This window comes from Athene noctua, chromosome 4 (genome assembly GCF_965140245.1).
Source record: "Athene noctua chromosome 4, bAthNoc1.hap1.1, whole genome shotgun sequence".
Taxonomy (NCBI): Eukaryota; Metazoa; Chordata; class Aves; order Strigiformes; family Strigidae; genus Athene; species Athene noctua.
The window spans coordinates 10,157,749-10,177,214 of NC_134040.1; the positions used below are offsets into that span (position 1 = coordinate 10,157,749).

Sequence of the window (19,466 nt, forward strand, 5' to 3'; positions counted from 1 at the left end):
TACTTGTCAAACTTGAATATGGGAAAATGCAATTTTCAATCTCTTTTTTTTCTAATATGATGAGACCCATATTGAAAAGCTTTCCTCCCTGGAATTTATTTTTACTTTAATGCATTATTTTTCAAATGCAATCTTATTTTACTGCAGCTACAAATCAGACTGAATCCCCTTTTTATAATCACCTATATATATATACACACAAAATTCCTGATACATCAAAGAACCTTTTAGGCAGGACTCATACCTGGCCTGTATTTTTTTTTTTTCTGCTTTCCTAATCATTATACTTGTAAAAAAAGTACTAAGATTCTGTCTAAACCATCTCAGCAGATAATTATTATAAGCATTATGAAATTTTGTACCTTAATGCACTTAAAAATATTGCAACAGGATATAATAGTTTAACTTTTTACAAAGCAAGTATCATACTGATTATTTCAGTATATAATTTGTTTACCACCTAAATGACATTTAACATTCTTCCTCAGTTCTGCAATATTCCTATAGTATGCTTCTGCTACACAGCACTCAAGACCTACCAACACATCTCCACATATGCAAAACTTCCTGGGTCACATTAAAAGAAAAATATTATTTTTAACTTGTACAATACTAGGAAGTTAAACCATACATAATTAGAATTTTAATATAGACTTCCCAATGGAGACAAGTCACAATAACTCAATCTCTGGACTAGTACCAATTGTTTGTAAAGTTACCTGGCTTCACATAGGCAAGTGGTCATTCTGCAAAACGCTAAATGAAAAAGCCAGTTAAAAAGATGAGCATCTTTTCCTGCATAGTCTAGTAGTGATACCAGAAGATTAAGGAAAGAATAGTTGATAGAACTTTACCATTTAGTGTATAAATGCTGAAAAATTTCTACAAGGTAAATTGGTTTTGCTGTTTCAAGATACGGAATTTCCAAAATTCTCTGATTTTCTATAGGGCTTATTTTATCCTACTACAGGAAAAAACCCAAAAGAGTTCTCCATCACTTTCCTTCTCTTCCATTCCTTCTTCTGATACCCAGAGCAGAGTAACCTAAATAGGAAATCTGGAATACTTGCTTCCATAATGATTTCAAATCTCAGCTGCTTTGTAACTGGAAGGATGCCAGCCAATTTAGACAGACTATCCAATGCATTGTAAGCAAATTAGTCTTTTCTTTTAAAAGAGCTTCAAGAAACATTCAATTTACTTAATTACAGTATTCTGCTTTGTAAGCTAAGAAAGAATGAGTTCGGATACATGGTAACACTGAGGTTTTGCTCTAATTTAAGCAACAGTAATCAATTAGTTGAAATTGAAGTAGTAAATCTTTCACTTGATCCATCTCTCTACATAAAAGTCTCTGGATTTTAATGTATCCTTTGGTGTGTGTATCTGTTATCTTTTGGTTCATTTGCATACCAGGATGAGCAGGGTTTTCAGCTGCTCTTTTTTAGGCTTTCCAGCAGCACAATAGGCAGCCACTGCAGACATTCTGCTTTGGGATTTACTCCAAGTTCCTCATTTCCTGGAAAACAGAGCTCAGTGTTTCGCATAACGGATAGCACTTATATTTTCCTTTGATAGGAAAGATAATGAGTGGTAGTGAAACAATGTATGTAGTTGGCCACAGCAGAGGACAAAAAGTTGATCTATTTTTGGCCCAGCAGTAATTGGCCATATACTCAATAACCAGAGCATAAAGCTACCAGCAACTGCTGCATTAGCTTTCGGACTAGGTACAAAAAGAAAGCCAATAATTTCACCTTACTTACGCTCCAAAATGTATGTTTAGATCAACAAAAGGCAGACTTATTTACTCTTTCGTACATGTCCTTAATAAAATCTGTGCTGTTCTTACAGGCTTATATTAAGTTTAACATGACCTTCCTGAGGTCTTCTGCAAGATTTCTTCAGAGGAAGATAACTTCCCATGTTGTTCAGTACCTCTTTAATATCTCTTTTTTTAATTATTGGTAAAATCTAGTCAAGGTAACAGAGTCTGTGATAATATCACCATGAGCTTAAGAGATGGTATTTTAGCCTCTTCATTTAAATATATCCTTCACATTTTTCTTTTACTGGCTTGACATTCAGCTGCAAGACCTCCTTCAACACCACATTTATGGCAAACAGAAGCAATCGATGAACACAAATTAAGGCCAAACATAAAGGAAGATTTTCCTGTAATTAAAGCAATTAGCTCATATTCAGGTTTTTATGGGTTACTTACATTAACAGAAGAAATAAGGTGACACAACAATAAGGTGACACACTCTTTGATGTAAGTAACACATTTCAAAGGACACCCAAAATTGATGGCTTCAGAACCCAGCAGGGTACCTACAGACAGCTGTTTCAACCAGAGATCCAAAGTCTCTCTCCAAACAGCAACAAGTTCCACCACTTTCTCCCCATCCAGCCCATCCTGCACAGATCCTAAAGGCCATACTTTCAGTCTCTCTTTTGACTGATCAGCTATTGGACTATTTCCCACTGTCAACTTCCAGATGCTCCCTAAAAGTAACTTAGGTTTTTTCCATGTGTGAACTTTGGGCAGTAGTTCCTAGTTTAACCTAGCCCACTGTAGAGCAGTAACAAAATTCATCATGAATTAAAGGCAACTTGGGTCTCTAGCAATTTAAATTGCTGTATCTCCCCAGCCCAGCACCAATCATTGTTGCAGTTCAACACAAACTGCAACATCAAAGCTTCTCTTTCTGAACAGTCTTACTAGTGTACCCTGATGAGGGCACTAAACACTCCAAAAATCACAGATTTATTAACAGAAATTTTGATCTTGCCTCCTGCATATATTCAAAATTTATTATGCATACACTGAATAATTACATCTCCCTAAGTGGAGGGATTGTTAGATATGCAGTGGTGAACACTGGCACACCAATTTTCAAACAAAAGAGGCCACAGATATTTGAGCACAGCTTCCAGTAAAAATGGTTCTTTAACGAAGAATTTATTTAGTGGCTAAAATGACATTTTTCACTAAACCAGCGTGCATACCTTTGACAAATTACGTTTAAATTTAACTTATATCTGTTCTGAACATCTCTGTGTCTGACACACAGACCTAATCATGGAATTCATCTTCTGCTTTTCTTACTAGCCACACAAATATCACTCAGTAAATAAAAGAGGAACCCCCATTTACAGAAGGGCTAAGACCAGCTTGAGAGACCGCATTAAGTACAGCATTGTTACAGGGCATCATCATCTCTGCAGAATAGAGCATTTTCAGACCTCAAAAATCTAAGTGTTTCTGATGCTACCATAAGAAAAAAAGGAAAAAAAATCTGTTTTACTCCTCCACACCAAAAAGCCATTAACTAATATTAGACAGGACTGTCTCTACTGAAATGAAGTACGCCCAAACTTGTACTAAAAGACTGTTCTCAGTACAGAACTCTTCAACCAATCCTCCCTTTATCACTAAGAGACAACTTAAGAACTTGGTCCACAGTGAATCAAAATATTACTAGATAAATATCACATTCTGTAATTCTGTGAAAATAGTACTAGATAAATATCATGGATACAGACATGCTTTTGCAGTAGTGTATACATACGTAGGCCTTTTCTATAAAGACTCTAAATGCTTGTCTTATATTAAAAGACATTTGAAAATAATCCAGCAAGTAACCTGGTATATTAACTTCCCCTTTTCCATAGTTTCATAGCAACAGAAGGATAAGAGACATTCACTTTGAATATGGGTAATCTGCTGCAATAAACATAAAATGAGCTTTTGCTTCTACCAGTACCAGGCAACTGCCTTCCTACCATGGCACAGTGATCCCAAAACTGCCCTAAAATGTACTTCAGGATTTCCCAAGCACAAATGCATTTCAGCCTGGTACAGAGCTCACACTGCCCTCTTTGTACCACTCCAAAGCTGTGCCACAGCTGAGGCCATGATCAGAACAGAGGCAATCATGACTTACTGCCACCCTTGCTTGGCCTTCCCCTGCTGCAGAGTGAAAGCATCATGCATCTGCAACACCTTCAGTGCTGAGCACTGGAGCCAGCTTTCCTCCCTACAGTTCTCTGCTGCAAATAAATTCCCTGACCTGCAGTGCACAGCATTTTCAATCCGCTCTTCCCACAGTCTTAGATAAACAGCCAGTTTCTCTGAATGACCTATTTGATCCATATGAGCAAGTAGACACAAATCAAAAAGCTTGTTAACATGGGAAACTACAAGACTACAGTGGTAAACACTATCACAACCCTTCTGTCAAAGAAAAAAGATCTTGCAATATTAATCACTCCCTACATAAGATCGAATATGAATCCAAAATGAAGAAAGGAAATAAAATTCTTATTGGTTGATAGACTTGTACTGATGGCCCAACTTACGGTGAAGCATTTTATATTTTCTAGCCATCATGCTAATCATTCTATAGTGAAAAATAATACAAGTGCCCAGAAGTATCCCAACAACAATGAAGAAAAGGTGTTAGAAAATATTTTAAAAGACACAATTTCTGTAATTGACTCATTAGAAATGTTTATTGCTGCACATTTGTTTTCTGCCTAGCTATACCATTCCACTGTGTGGTGGGCTGACAGTAGCTGGACACCAGGTGCCCACCAAAGCTGCTCTATCACTTGCCCTCCTCAACTGAACAAGGGAGAGGAAACATAGCAAAAGGCTCAAGGTTTGAAATCAGGACAGAGAGGTCACTCAACAATTACCATCACAGGCAAAAGAGACTTTACACTGATTGCTTAAGATTTCTGGGGGAAAAAGATAAATTTGAAATCTGCTTTTGTGGCCTAAGTCCAACAGAAGAAAAATCAACTTCTGATTCTTACAGGCTATTTAGTGTATTTAGCACAATTATGATCAAGTTCATTTTCTTAATTTCCAGTGCTTTGAAGTGTAGTAAAAATATACAAAAGGGTTGACAAACTTGCATGTTTTCAAAAGAAGTGTTACAAGCTTTCACTCAACTGGATACCCAAATAGCGAACAGGTACCTGACACCAACTGTTTGAAGGTATCAGGGAGCACAGAGAAGACATCTGTTGGAGCAATGCAACTCACACAAGTAATCATTATTAGAAGTAATCAAATGACAAATATTGTAATCAATTGTAAAACAACTGACCTGAAGATGAAACTATAGGAAAACAGATTAAAGTCCTACTATCACAGATACACAGTACAGCAGAAATGTGCATTGTCTGGAATTTAAGGTTAATCTTGACATCATCACTTAAAAAATGCTTTTCTTCTCAGTTTCACTCACTTCTCCCCACTCAAATTAAATTGGAAAAGATTGTATGAGAGAGATTTTTGCTTTGAATAAGGCTTGGCTTACTTTCCCAGTAGCCAACTGCCCAATCCTTCTGGCATGAATTTCTAGCTTTTCTACATCAAGTCTCTTAAATATAGACCTTATGAGAAATTCTCTAGAGCCCACCAACCCTGTTGTATTTTGGAAGAAGCCTCACAAAAAGGTGCAGAAAACAAGTATAATTCCCTCATCACTACAGATCAATGAGTAACGCCCAGGAGTTCTGATACAACTGAACGGGCTGTAGTGGATCTGCTTTCGGTTCCTACTTCTTCCCTCTACTGCTAACAAATACCTTCCTCTACTACGGTTTCTAAACTTTGTAAACATGAAGGCTTCTTTCAGTCAACCTCTTCCCTCGATCTCAATAATTATCCTGGTGTCTCCTGCATTGACCTCCACTAACATAACTAATATGTCTCAAGGGTTGCAAATTAAGAAGACTAGAAAGGCTTGGCCATTACTTTAGCTAAAAGTATTCCTGGCTCAATCCACACTGTTTAACCTTTGTATCAATTAACAAAATAACATCAGAAATAGATTCTTGCCAACTTCTAACCAATCATTAGGTTTCAGAATCCAGCAGGGAGTTTCTAACAGCTTTAGTCTAACTTGTCTTGTTTAATCAGATCTATTTCTGCCTGATTCTACAAGTGTTCCTGGATGGACAGATGCAATCAAACATGAAAACACCGCACCTCTGAACTGCTTCATTGTTCACAGTGATTATGGTACATACTCCCAGTTTGCTCTTGTCAAGAATGTTAATGAATTCAATTAGTATTTCTTAGATAACTTACTGCCAATCCACTATGACACCAGCATTGTCCTATGAGTTATTTAACAGCTCCTCACAGATACCTTCTTCATCAAGGGATTCTCATTAATGCTGACTTTTTAAAAAATCGCTTTCTCTTCAGCATGGATACAATTCAGGTAAGGTACAGAACAGAAGGGCTTGCTTTTTCTTTTTCCCCTAGATACTCCTTATACCACTTAAACTTATCAGAAAATAGGAGACACCTTCAGATAAGTTTCTTTTACACCTGGAATAGAAAGCCACTTTTTCAAAGACAGTCAGCAAACAGTGTAACGCCATTTTACAGTGTAGGCGTCAGGCAGCAAGGCCAACTTGAGAAGTCAGGCCATTATCTCACCTACTTTGCAGCTTTTGTTCCCGTCTCCAGGCTGTCCTCTCACCAGCACTCTCAGCTTACTCTACAGAGAGCATATGTGAATGGTTTCAGTACACCGATCCATAGTAAGCCGGCTCATTTCCTGTTAAAGTTCACAGAATGACCCTGAAAATACATGCATCAGTACAGCTGAAGACATGGTTTCCTAGAGGTCTAAAGCTGACCACAGCTTAAACTTGATATGGATAAGGATCTATACACCCACTGCTCTTCTCTCCACTTCTGTCTGCAGATACTCCTCCAGCTCTGTGTCAGCACTTTCACGCCATCATGCATCCACACACAGAGTGTATCAACATGACCATCTGACTGAGAGTATGACCCCACCAAAGCCTCCTCTACAACCAGGCTCACAGGTGATCCCACCCACTCCATGGCTGTTCACCCACTGCTGGCTCACGAGCCAGGTTCCTGGAGCACACAGACTGCTGCTGGAAAGAAGGAAGACAGACAAGGCTATCTCTTTTAGTAGTACCACAGTCTGGAATCAGATTAAGCTAATAGGAAGCTGTGCGCTTTGAGAGGCTGCCACACTGAACTATGGGGATGGGAACAAGAATAGTGTAAATCTGTAACGAAAACCTTTAAGTTGTCACTGCCAATGGACCACAAAATTATGCCTAAGGAACTGTGGCATACTATGTGCGATAACACAGAAACACACATTTGTGCAGAATTTCTTTATAAAATCAAAGTTTATCTTGTTTGTCCATACTCAATCATATATCCAAGCAATAAAGCTAAGAGATTTACTGAAACTAAAGTCTTTATAACATTTCTACTGAGTGCCCAAGGGATTGCTTGAATCAAAGATTGGGCAATCCACATGCACAGCCGCTAAAGTTACCATAGGAAACTGACCAAAGCCACTCAAATTTATTCAAATATTTTTTGTGAAATCACTTTATGTATTTCCTTTAATACAGTTATGAAACCTAGCAGTATTAATCCAGTGCACTGGTAGATTTAAAAGCCTTTACCTGCTAAGAGAGAAAGAACACACTTTACATTAAGAAACATTGGAGAATCTGATTTCAGTGAACAGAGCTAATTGAGGGAATTATGTTGAATTTCTGCAGCTGTAATTAAAAGACAGACAAATGTGGTATTATACCGCCAATGAAGAGTTATATCCAACAACAGTTCAACTCAAAATGCAGAGCCCAAATCTTTGGGAGACCTCTATTCTAACACAGAGTGTTCAGGCCTAGGATCATTTCTACTATCTGTATCTTTTAAATGAGCAATTTAAGGCTCTCCTAAGAATTTACATAAAGAAAATACTGCCTTCCTGTTGAGAAACACCCTCAAATTTTTCTTTTCTCAATTATAAAATATACTTTAAGACTCTTCATTGCATTGCAGAATAAACCAGACAACCACAAACATGTTAATTGTATCTACTGAGAGAACTCTTCACATTCCAGCCACAGGGTTAAATTATTTTCCAGACAAATTTTAAAAACTCCTATGGAGGGCAATAGTACAAATAATAAACAGGGCTGACACTGAGGCCAGAGGTTCGTAAGCATGTGTGAAAACAGAAAGTATTTTTTCATCCCATTTCTTGCAAGTCAAAAGTAGACATGAGTCTGCAAGCTTGCTAGGATTCATCCATGTTTATTTATGAGACTACACCAAACCTAACCAGAAAAAAACCCTAAAGACCTTCTCACAGTATCTGAACAATTCTAAAGCAAAAATTACAAGAGATTACATGAATAAGACAGTTTATCTCAGCACCTCAGTTGCACAAATCAATTCAACAAGCTTTGCAGCCTGAAGATGATCACTTAGGCTTCTAAATGAACTACTACATTGTTTTATTATAAGCACTATGTAAGTGGAACAACAACTTTAGCACTAGTTACAGATACCCTGGGGCAACTGAGAAATCAAAGAAAACAAGTATCTGTTGCTTGGTATTTGCTTAAGTAATCTTCATTCACAGAAACCTTGAGAACTAAAAATGTATGCTCAGGGCAAAACCAAGAACAACTACTACTGTGACGTACACAGTATCAAGAGAATGATAGCATCATTCTCATTTAAGTTCTGGGCTTTTTTCTGAACTATGGAACAAGTAACAGTATTTGCTGATAAAGGAATTTTAGGAATTTTATTTAGGAATATTTAGGAATTTTATTAAGCAAATAAAGGAAGCTTTATTTGCTTTACAGTGAGAAGAACCATGTACTTGGGGTAATACTGCTGTCCATCTCAGCAATACTTTTTACATCTTGAAAAAAATTACGCTACTCTAAAAAGTGGAAATCCTGTAGGAGAAAGTAGATGGCATTAGCAAAAAGGTATGCACTCTTAACCAACAAAGCACACATTCTGCATAATTCATTTCACACAAGTATTTATTTCCCAAAGGCTTCAAAATGTGAAGTTTTTATATGTGCAAGCAGCGCAAAAACATGTAGCAGCAAAGCCGAACATCTGACGCCTGCTCTCCAACATCAAACCTCTTCTTATCACAAGCTGTTTTCACATCCACCATTTAAACTTCTTTGAAAAAATATTAGCTTGCTAATACAGGTAATTCTTTAAAAAAAATGAGTATTTTTTTAAATGACTGCCTTAAAGCCTGCATTTTGTCTACCAAGAACACCGTGCTGCAATAAGCCAACACAAATTCTTTCCAAAGCGTAAGTTTGAGGCAGAAAACAGTCCCTGTATATTTACACCACAAAAGCAACTCAGAGTTATGACTAAACAATTTAAGCTTCTCCTCCTCTCTAATTATAGAATTACAATGATGGAACAAATCTACCCTAATGGATAAAGTTAATTTTCTTTCCATCACATTGAACTCCAGCTGCTCTAATAGTAGCTTATTGTTATAGTATACACTAACAGTAACAACAGGACCTGTTGTTTCAAATTCCAAAATATTTTGTAATCCCTACTTCTAATACGTAAAAGTCCTTGGTGCGCCCAATACATAATATATGTAGATAAACACCTAAAGGCTTCTTTTTGTTTAATGAAAACTTACTTATGACAACCTGATACATAAGAAAACAAGGTTGCACAATATTTTTAAATATTCTTCATAATAATCCATTATTCATATTTGAAATACATACAAAGAATGTTATAGTATTGGTGTTACATTCCTTGAAAATAGATTAAATAAATGATTCATGAAGTATTTCATAACGAAAAAGCCAGCCTTTATTTTAACTGTCAAGTATGTTAAGGTTACAATAAAAATTAAATTTCACTACTAAGAACTGTCTTTAAAAATATAACTTGCCTTCTTTTCTTTATCATATTTCTCCAGCATTAAGGAAAAATTAAATGAAAGATTTTTTTTTTCCTCATACAATTACGTGAAAAAGCTTTTAATAAAAGAAAACACGACTTAATCCCCAAGTACAGAAATATCACCAAATAAATAATTTGCATGTATTGTTAATCTTGCTAACACGGTGCTACCACATGCATATAGAGGAAAGAAGGCAAACTGCAGTATATGTAAGTCACGAGACTACATAAACATTCAGTGGCTGACACTAGAATTTATCCTTCTTTGCCACAGTAAAGAAAAAATTTGAAAAGGAGAAATATAGCCGAGCTGACAGCAATCCTCTGATGGCACTGTTGAAGAATGTGGGAGAACTATAAAGCCCCTGATAGTCACACACGTCACATTACATTAATTCCTGCAGAATTGGATCTGGTATAGTCTCATGCTTCACAAATGCTGCGAAAAGTCAGTTTTAAAATGACCTGGCTCCACCGTCCTCATTTAGCCTTCAAATGCTCTGGGAGCCACACCAGTGTGTCTCAGGTCCACTATGTCAATATTCAATCAAGATACCCAACATGTTTGGTTTACTTAATATAAAAAGTATGATCTGGGGCAGATAATGATGCATTAAGAAATGAAATATCATCTTATCTTCTTAAATGAAATGTTAAAAGACTTCATAACCTCATAAATTAAGAGTGTTCTATAGCCAGGTTCTCTTTCACAAATAAGAAAACACCATTTTTTCAAGTTTGACAAAACCGGTGACATCTGGACCAAAAAAACCCCCAAAACCTAAGTACAAATAAAATGTTATCTTGCTCTCCTGTTATTGCCTCATGCTCTAAATAGAAGACCACCTGTCCTGGTCTCAGCTGGGATAGTGTTTAATTTTCTCTTGAGCTGGGAGGGAGCACAGCCAGAACGCCAGACCTGGATTGGCTAGTGGATTATTCCACATGATGTGACGTTACGCTCAGCATAGAGAGTAGGCAGGTTCACTCTCACTTCCGAGTTTATGACAGCAGGATTGTTGTTCTTTTGGGTATCGGTCAGCAGGCAGTGAGAAGCCACACTGTGTATTACCTGTTTGTACTTCATATTTTTGTTTTATTATAATCACTAAACTGTTTTTTTATCTTAACCTACGAGTTTCCTTGTATGTCTCCAGTCCTGTCCCTCATTCACCAGGTGGGAGGAGGGTGAACAACCAGCTGTGTGGTTTTTGGCTGCCGGCCAAGTTCAAAGCACAACCATCCTTTTTAGCACCCAAGATGGAGCAGAAACCCACAAACTTGAGGATTAAGAGGCTCATCCTCTACCAAGTGACCCAGACAGGCCACTGAAGAACATCAAAGCAACCAACAGGTGGATCAAACTACTAAGATTAAGTTGGCTTAAGTGATCTGGACTGGCAACATAAAGGTGAAAAACTTATGGCTCGCTGGGCCCATGACTCCTCAGGCCATCAGGGAAGAGACGCAATATATAGACAGGCTCGTGACCAAGGGGTGGACTTCACCATGGACACCACTGGACAGGTTGTCCATGAATGGGAGACATGTGCTGCAATCAAGCAAGCCAAATGGCTAAAATTCTTTCAGTATGGAAGGCAATGGTCAAAATATAAATACGGGGAGGCCTGGCAGATTGATTATATCATGCTCCCACAAACTCAGCACAGCAAATGCTATGTGCTCACAATGGTGGAATCAGCCACCAGATAGCTGGAAACATATGCTGTGCCCCATGCCACTGCCCAGAAGACTATTTCAGGCCTTGAGAAGCAAGTCTTGTGGTGGCATGGCACCCTGGAAAGAACTGAATCAGATAATGGGATGCATTTCTGAAATAGTCTCATAGACACTTGGGCCAAAGAACATGGCACTGAGTGGGTATCACATCTTCTATCACACACCAGCCTCTGGGAAAACTGAGCAATACAATGGGTTGCTAAAAACTATACTGAGAGCAATGGGTGGTGGAACTTTCAAACACTGGGCATGCATTTAGCAAGTCACCTGGTTAGTCAATACTAGAGGATCTGCCAACCAGGCTGGCACTACTCAAACTTCTACATCCTGTAGATGACGACAGTCCCTGTAGTGTGCATTAAAAATATGCTGGGGAAGACAGTTTAGGTTATTCCTAGGTTGGGTAAAGGTAAACCCATGTATAGGATTACTTTTGCCCGAGGGTATGGGTAGGTACACTTGGTGGGTAATGCAGATGAATGGGGAAGTCCAATGTATGCCTCAAGGGGATTTGATTTTAAATGAAAATAGTCAATAAATTGAACTGTATTATGTTAATTGCCAAATGACCCTGCTATTGCATATCATCATCATCACTGCTGATACATATTATACTAATGTCATCGCATTAATAAAAAAAGATTAACTTTGACAGGGTCAGAACTGATCTTTCGAAGTGTCTTTCTACAGGAGTTTGCATGCAATGAATGCTGTCATTGTGAGCAGATGGTGCAGTATAACCTCACGTCACAGCCCCTTCAATAACAACCTATGGCTTCCCTAGCATGCACTATTTAATATAATATGATCACATCCCTTTTTTCACTGATAAAAAATTAATTGTATTTATACAAAGATCTCTTTTCATTATTTAGCAACTTGTCAATCTAGCTTGAGTTTCACCCTTGTGCATTATTGATTGCCCCCTGTATTGTCATTCCATGCTACACCAACTTTTATTTATTTTAAAATAGATATATAAAAAGAAAAAAAATTTTAAAATCACATTCTGAAGATCCTTTCCATTTCCCACTACAGAGAAATCCATGCATGCGCTATGACAGAGTTCACCACAGCTCAGTCATGATTCTCCCCCACCTGTGAAATTTTACTAGCCATTTTGCAAACCCAGCAACAACTTCAGCACTGGGGGGGGTGTGTGTGTGTATGTGTTTGGTTTCTTTTACATTTAAGAAAAAAGCAGTCTAGACATCTGCCCAAGTACATGGTGCAAGCTGAAGTAAAAGGCAGCTGGACTGGTTTCCCTGTATGAGGCTGAAACTGGTAATCACCTCCTAGAGTGACCCATTATCAAACATTATCACTGCTTCAATGAGACACCAGAGTATCAGATTAAGAGCTTCCCCTACTTTTAGAATTGCCTTATCCATACATCTCCAGCTTCAGAAAGCAAATGTTTTCAAGCTTTTAAGATACACAAAAAGCATATTTCAAAGATGAAGAACAGGATGCTTTTTTTTAAATTAAAATTTTGATTTTGATTCATCAAAGCCAAGTGCAAGGTTCTGCACCTGTGTCAGGGAAATTCCCAATATCAATACAGACTAGGGGATGAGTGGATTGAGAGCAGCCCTGCAGAGAAAGACTTGGGGGTATTAGTGGGTAGAAAACTGACTATGGCTGAGCCAGCAATGTGTGCTCACAGCCCAGAAAGCCAATTGGTATCCTGGGCTGCATCAAGAGAAGTGTGTCCAGCAGAGTGAGGGAGGGGATTCTCCCCCCTACTCTGCTCTCATGAGACCCCACCTGCCGTGCTGGGTCAGCTCTGGGGGCACCAATATCAGAAGGACACGGAGCTGCTCGAATGGGTCCAGAGAAGGCCACAAAGATGCTCAGGGGGCTGGAGCACCTTCCCTGTGAGGACAGGCTGAGAGAGTTGGGGTTGTTCAGCCTGGAGAAGAGAAGGCTCCAGGGAGACCTCATAGCAGCCTTCCAGTACTTAAAGGGGCTACAGGAAGGATGGGGAGGGACTCTTGACCAGGGAGTGTAGGGATAGGGTGAGGGGTGATGGTTTTAAACTGAAAACGGTAGGATTTAGATCTGATATAAGGAAGAAATTCTTCCCTGTGAGGGTGGTGAGACACTGGCACAGGTTGCCCAGAGAAGCTGTGGCTGCCCCCTCCCTGGCAGTGCTCAAGGCCAGGTTGGACGGGGCTTTGAGCAACCTGCTCTAGTGGAAGGTGTCCCTGCCCAGGGCAGGGGGGTTGGAACTTTAAGGTCTCTTTCATCTCAAGCCATTCTATGAATCCATGGTTTTAACAGGCCACTCTGTAACAAAGGAGACCGGACAGGCTCCCAGCAGCATTTTATCCTTTACTCATTGTTTCCTACAGCCCATTTTTACCCTCTTTCCACACTCTACAGTAAGCTTCTTCAGCCTGTGGGCTTGAACCCTTCTGTAACAGACATTCCTTTAAAATCAAGACAAAGCATTGTTTTCATTGACACTTGAATCTCAACTCATCTCATACTGCTGCTTTCAGTTGTTAAATTGAGCTGGAAGAAATACAGAGATAAGTCTGGTGGAAAAACAGTATTTTTTTTATAACATTCATCACATTTTACATTGCTACAGAAATTGATACAGAAAACTGATAACAACAGAATACAGAAAATGCTGAAGCTTATTTCAAAGGGCTCCAGTTCCTCAGCAACATTAACTTATACTGTGATAGATAATGAGGTTCAGATCCATAGGTCTCTGTTTCTCACTGACTAGGCAGAGGAGTGACCTATGCACGAAGGAGCCAACTAAAGGCTACATTTTAAAACCTAATGTTACAGCAAAGCCAAACTGCTGATAGCTGACTTGAAAATGCTGGATTGCCAATTGCAGTAACTCAAGAGGTGCTTCCCAAGCAGGCAAGTAGCAGGAAAAGAGTGAAGAGCCAGTATAACATGCTACCAGTCAACACAGCATCAATCACTCCTACCAGTGAGTCAGAAACAGTCGTGTTTCACAAATATAAATTCCCCATTTTACTATTCTGTGGTACAGAGCAAGGGGTAACACAGCCAGGCGAGTCTACAGATTGCTTCAGGTCAGTGCCCTGACAGGGGCAAATTCCTTCCTAGTGTACTTCAGCAGATCAAATTACACATTGCTAAGACAGAAACTGCAGTTCAAGGAATAATTTTGACAAAACCATGCTGGGAACTGACTCATATGCTATTCTGAGACCTCGCTACTGTACACAGAGAAATAATTCTCAGCATACTGAAACAGTAAGCAAGTACTGTGATCCTGAAAACATTTTCACAGTGTAAAGTACTTATGCACAGGTTCAACATTTACCTATCAAGTCATAACAAAATCTCTGGGTTAGAAACAAAAGGGTTTTTCAGTCTTTACTCTTAAACAAAACCAATTAAGTTGTGTAATATGAAACAATAAGCCTAAATCTATTTAAATAGTAGGAAATTGTTTTAAACCAGTTTATCAACTCAAGTAATAAGATATTCATCAATATGAAAATAGCAATGATCAAGGCAAATTAATTTAGACCATGATCACAAATGCATGAGTGATTAATTAAAGAGTGTACACAAAGTATCATTACTTCTTATGAAAGTCAATACTACATGATATTGGAAGCAGCACAGAAAGGGACACCTTATTATACCACTAATATAAAAATACTTCAGTGAATTATCTGTGTTGCAGGGAAAAAACACTCAGATGAACCAGCACTACATATTACTCAAGATTCACTGATGCAAACATGTTTTTAAGTAAAAAGTTCTTTCCCTCTATTACCGTCAATCAACAAACCAAAGTATGTCATCCTGCCTATCCTTTTTCAACTTACGAAACACATAGCTTTTCATCATGCATCTCTGCACAGTTAAGTTACTGTTAATTTTAACAGAAACCAGTAGAGGAAGAAACATTTTATTCTTTTGGATAGGTATTAACCACAATAAATGCAAGTTCCTGTATTAATATGTTCTTATAATACTCTACCACTCACAAGCAAACACCAAAGCAAAACAAGGGATGTCATTTTCATAACAGGCTACCATAGCTGAAATAAAGTGTTATATCTCATTAATGTGAAAGTGAAAAGTGAAGCTTTCAAAACCATTACCTTGATCCTTACTCACAGCTATATGCTATTCAGCATCATGCTACACAGCCAACTCACAGCATTTGAAATCCAAGTCGCAATATCTTCAGAAGTTTTGAAAAGCTAATTTACTGTAATGTGTGATTTTGATCATCAAATACTATTAAGGTAAAACAGTATGAGACAACAGAGTTGCAGTTCTTTACTAAAGAGTCAGCAGTCCTGAAGACTGAAGTTCTCTGCATATCCATGGGAACACCACAATGCACCATACCTTCAACTTGCCTTGACTAATACTGCCAGTTTCAGTAAGATAGATGACATTAAGTCTGTCCACTATAGAGCACTACACCCTTTAGGCAGAGTCCTTCTGTTTTGCCCAAATCTGTTCACATACTACAGCAAACCTGGAGCTCTTCAACAATAGTACCAGAAGTTAATAATACAGACAAAAAACATAAGACTTAGCATTTCAGATATGGTTAAGATCCAAGAGAATATAAACTCCCTCTAAAAAGTAATCACAGTTTGCAAGACCTGTTGATCTTTCAGAAAAACTGAAGATATTTCTCTAGATAATACAGCAAAATAAAATTTCAAAACATCATCTGTTAATCAAGCAGACACTATCGGTAAATCTTAAGAAAATAAGCAACCCAGGAACAATGAATTAATTTCAAAAATCAGATGAAAAGGCAAAAAGGCAAGGGATTTTAGAAATCTGTCCCTACGAAACACTGAAATCTGATAGAAAGACTATGTCTCTTTAAAGGTCATTGAGATAAAAATTGGGAATAATCTGGAAACCTTAATTATAAAGTTGGAAAAAAGTAATCATGCAAAAACTGGGAGTTTGGTTAACTGTGTTCTGGGTCACAAGTTCCTTTTCAAAAGCACTGCTTGATGAGCCAGAAAGAGCACATATCTAAAAAAAAGTCTCAGAATTGTGTGATTGTTGTTGCAGATATAACAAGTCTTGCACAATGTAGCTGTTACCCTACTTTCACATGCACAACCATTCATTACAAGCATTTTAACCTCATGGCTGGCTGTTTGTTCTCCATCTTCCTCAAACTCCACCATACCTTAGGGCTAAAACACAATTTTCCTCTTGGCATGAAATATTTGATTAGCAAATACATACATTCTGAATCCTTACTAAAATAGCACTCTTTTTTGACATTTACATGACAAATTCTTAAAAGGAAAAACCAAGAAACATTGCTTTTACACAAAGTAATACAAAATAAAGTAAATCCTAATTAATAAAGCCATTTTTGACATGACATTTGATGATTCTGACCTGTTCTGCCGAACTTTGAAAATTAGGAATTACAAAAATAGCTACATGAAAAAACCCAACTATCTCTATCTTTTCTTATAGCTCTAGCAACAGATTGTTTTAGTAACAGCAATCTGTTTGACAAATTAAATTACCAGGCATCAGAAGGTATTAAGAGTCACAAGGTGCTGAGTCACTATATAACAAGCCAAGCCACTGACCAAGGAGCTATCTGAGTCTTCATTTCTTGTGTTCCTATGGGTGAAACATTCAGAGAAGCTACTGTTTGAACCCAACAGCTCCTCAGGTCTCCCTATACTACGAGTAACAAATTGGAAAGCCTGTGTGCCTGCAGAGAAACAGGGAATAAATTGTCATCTCCAGGGATGCAACAACAAACAAGATGATCCTGCACCACAATATTGCTCATCCACACTTACTATCAGAAAGCCTTTCCTAAAAAGCACCACCTGGAAAGATTTTTCCCTACAATGTTTGTGGAATGTCCATTGCCGGAGGTTTGGTAAGTATTTGCGAAGAGTGATTTACATACAGCTGATCTATCACACAGAAGACTAAAGTCAGTGACCTTTCAAAATCAACTCTCACCTCTTTTTTCCCCCCTCCAAATCACTGAATTTTGACAGTTATTAAACTTACAGACTGGTAAACCCTTAAACTTCAGTTTTCTCCAGGGACAATACAGTAGAAAACTGAAGATATTCAAAATAGGCAGAAATACTAAAATTGTTTCTCACATAACAATACATGGGACTGTCAACGTCCTTCAAAAAAACTACACTTTTAGAATTTAGTTTTCTTGCAAGCAATCACACAGTATCTGACTTTTTTATTTTCAGACTGAGATAACTTAATGTGAACATTTGCTCTAAGGATCAGGGCACTCTTCTTCAAATTCATCTTAACTTGATTAGTGATGAAACTTTTCCACAAAGTTTGGTACATTTTATTATTAGTAACAGTAAGAAATTCTACCAAGGGGTGAATCAAAATACATCCTTTACACTTAACTGCCAGTTTTTACTTGGTGGAGATGTAAATGAACCTTTACTACTAAGGCCCTTCCACTTAAGAGTTCTCCTAGGTCAACAGCAAGTGTTTACTTTTCATACAGAAATCCTCCTACTACCTGAGCATGGTGTATTCTGGACTTGAACACTTTGGTTTAAAAGTGTTTTCCTCAGGTATGACTGGAAGAAGTAGTACCAAAACATTTGTGCAAGTACAAAATGTACCACAAAAGTCGTTTCTACCTCTAAAAATTTGAATTTTATTATTGAAAAACTTGGTGTAGAATGGCATACAGCGTGACAGGGAGAGTTTTATTTTTTCCACTGCTTTTCAATTTCTGAACTGCTTTTCCTAATAAATCAAATCAGAAAACCATCCAAGTTAGAACTAGACTTGGATGAATTAGTCTTTCCAGTGTCTGGTTCTTCTCCCTTCAAAGTATCACTCAAAAGTATAGCCATAGTTACAGCAGATCTCTCGGAAATCTTTGTCTAAGTGAACCATATTATACAACAGGAACTCAGACATGGATTCATACTTTTGAAATAATTTACAGGTGAAAATCGAATTTTGCTTGGTTCCTCAGTAGCTCCTCTCATCTTCAGAATTATTCACATGAATAAGATAATATTATTTCTAAAAAAAAAAAAAAAAATCAGCAAAGCTACCAGTTGTCTTCACATTTACTAATGAAAAACTATCAGATTCACGAAGTATGAGAGCTGAGCAGCTACCAAAGACATGGCTACTTTATACTGCCTGAAATTTTGAAATATTTCTCAGTTCTAATAAGCTCTAAGCTTATTTTATATAAAGGAAACAAAGTCTTTAATGTGTGTTCTTATTTAAGGGAAACCATCAACACTCTTAAATGAGACGCAGTAGATTTAATTCATCACGTCTTTAAAAATATACCCTTTAAATCAAGGCATGTATCTACCTACCAAAGCTTTGTTTTAAGAGGATTTGACAATAAAACTACTTAATACAATAACACACACAAAAATGTCAGCAAAATAAATAAGGTACCATCTTGATTACCTGACAAGAACGAAACTGGTTGACTAGCAGTGTACATCTCTGTGGATCTTTTCTTCCATCCAAACTGTCCAGTTCAGCTGCTACCTGATTTAGTTCCTCATCAGCGTAGTAGAACTGAGCAAGGAGCTGTGGGTCTGTTCTCTGTATTAAAGACAGAGACATATACAATATTACATTACTTTTGTAACAAAAAACCCACTTCAGATAATTATATTTATTGTGATGATTTTTTTTTTAATGTAAGGCAGATAAGTAGCACGGCAGTAAGAAAAAGAACGATCTTGAAGTATTTACACACACTTAGAAATTTTTTTCTACCTTGAATTAAAAAAAGTCTCTTGCCAAAAGAACTTGGGGCATTACTCTGCTACTGTTACCTCCAAAGCCATCCAGCATTCTCACTACTTGTGGCATAATTATCTGCTGAAGCAAACTACTGAATCACAAGTTTTGATTATTAAACACAAGTACACTTCAGCTCTAGGCAAAACAAGACAAAACT

General features: G+C 37.6%; 1 protein-coding gene across 3 annotated transcripts in view; it reads right to left on the reverse strand.

Moving 5' to 3' along the window:
• The window catches only part of ZFYVE28 (zinc finger FYVE-type containing 28), a 159,377-nt gene that overhangs the window by 63,096 nt on the left and 76,815 nt on the right, over window positions 1-19,466 (reverse strand). For all 3 annotated transcript variants that reach the window (XM_074904400.1, XM_074904399.1, XM_074904401.1), the window contains exon 2: window positions 18,965-19,105. In XM_074904400.1, the coding sequence (XP_074760501.1) occupies window positions 18,965-19,105 (141 nt within the window). The remainder of the gene's footprint in view (window positions 1-18,964; window positions 19,106-19,466) is intronic.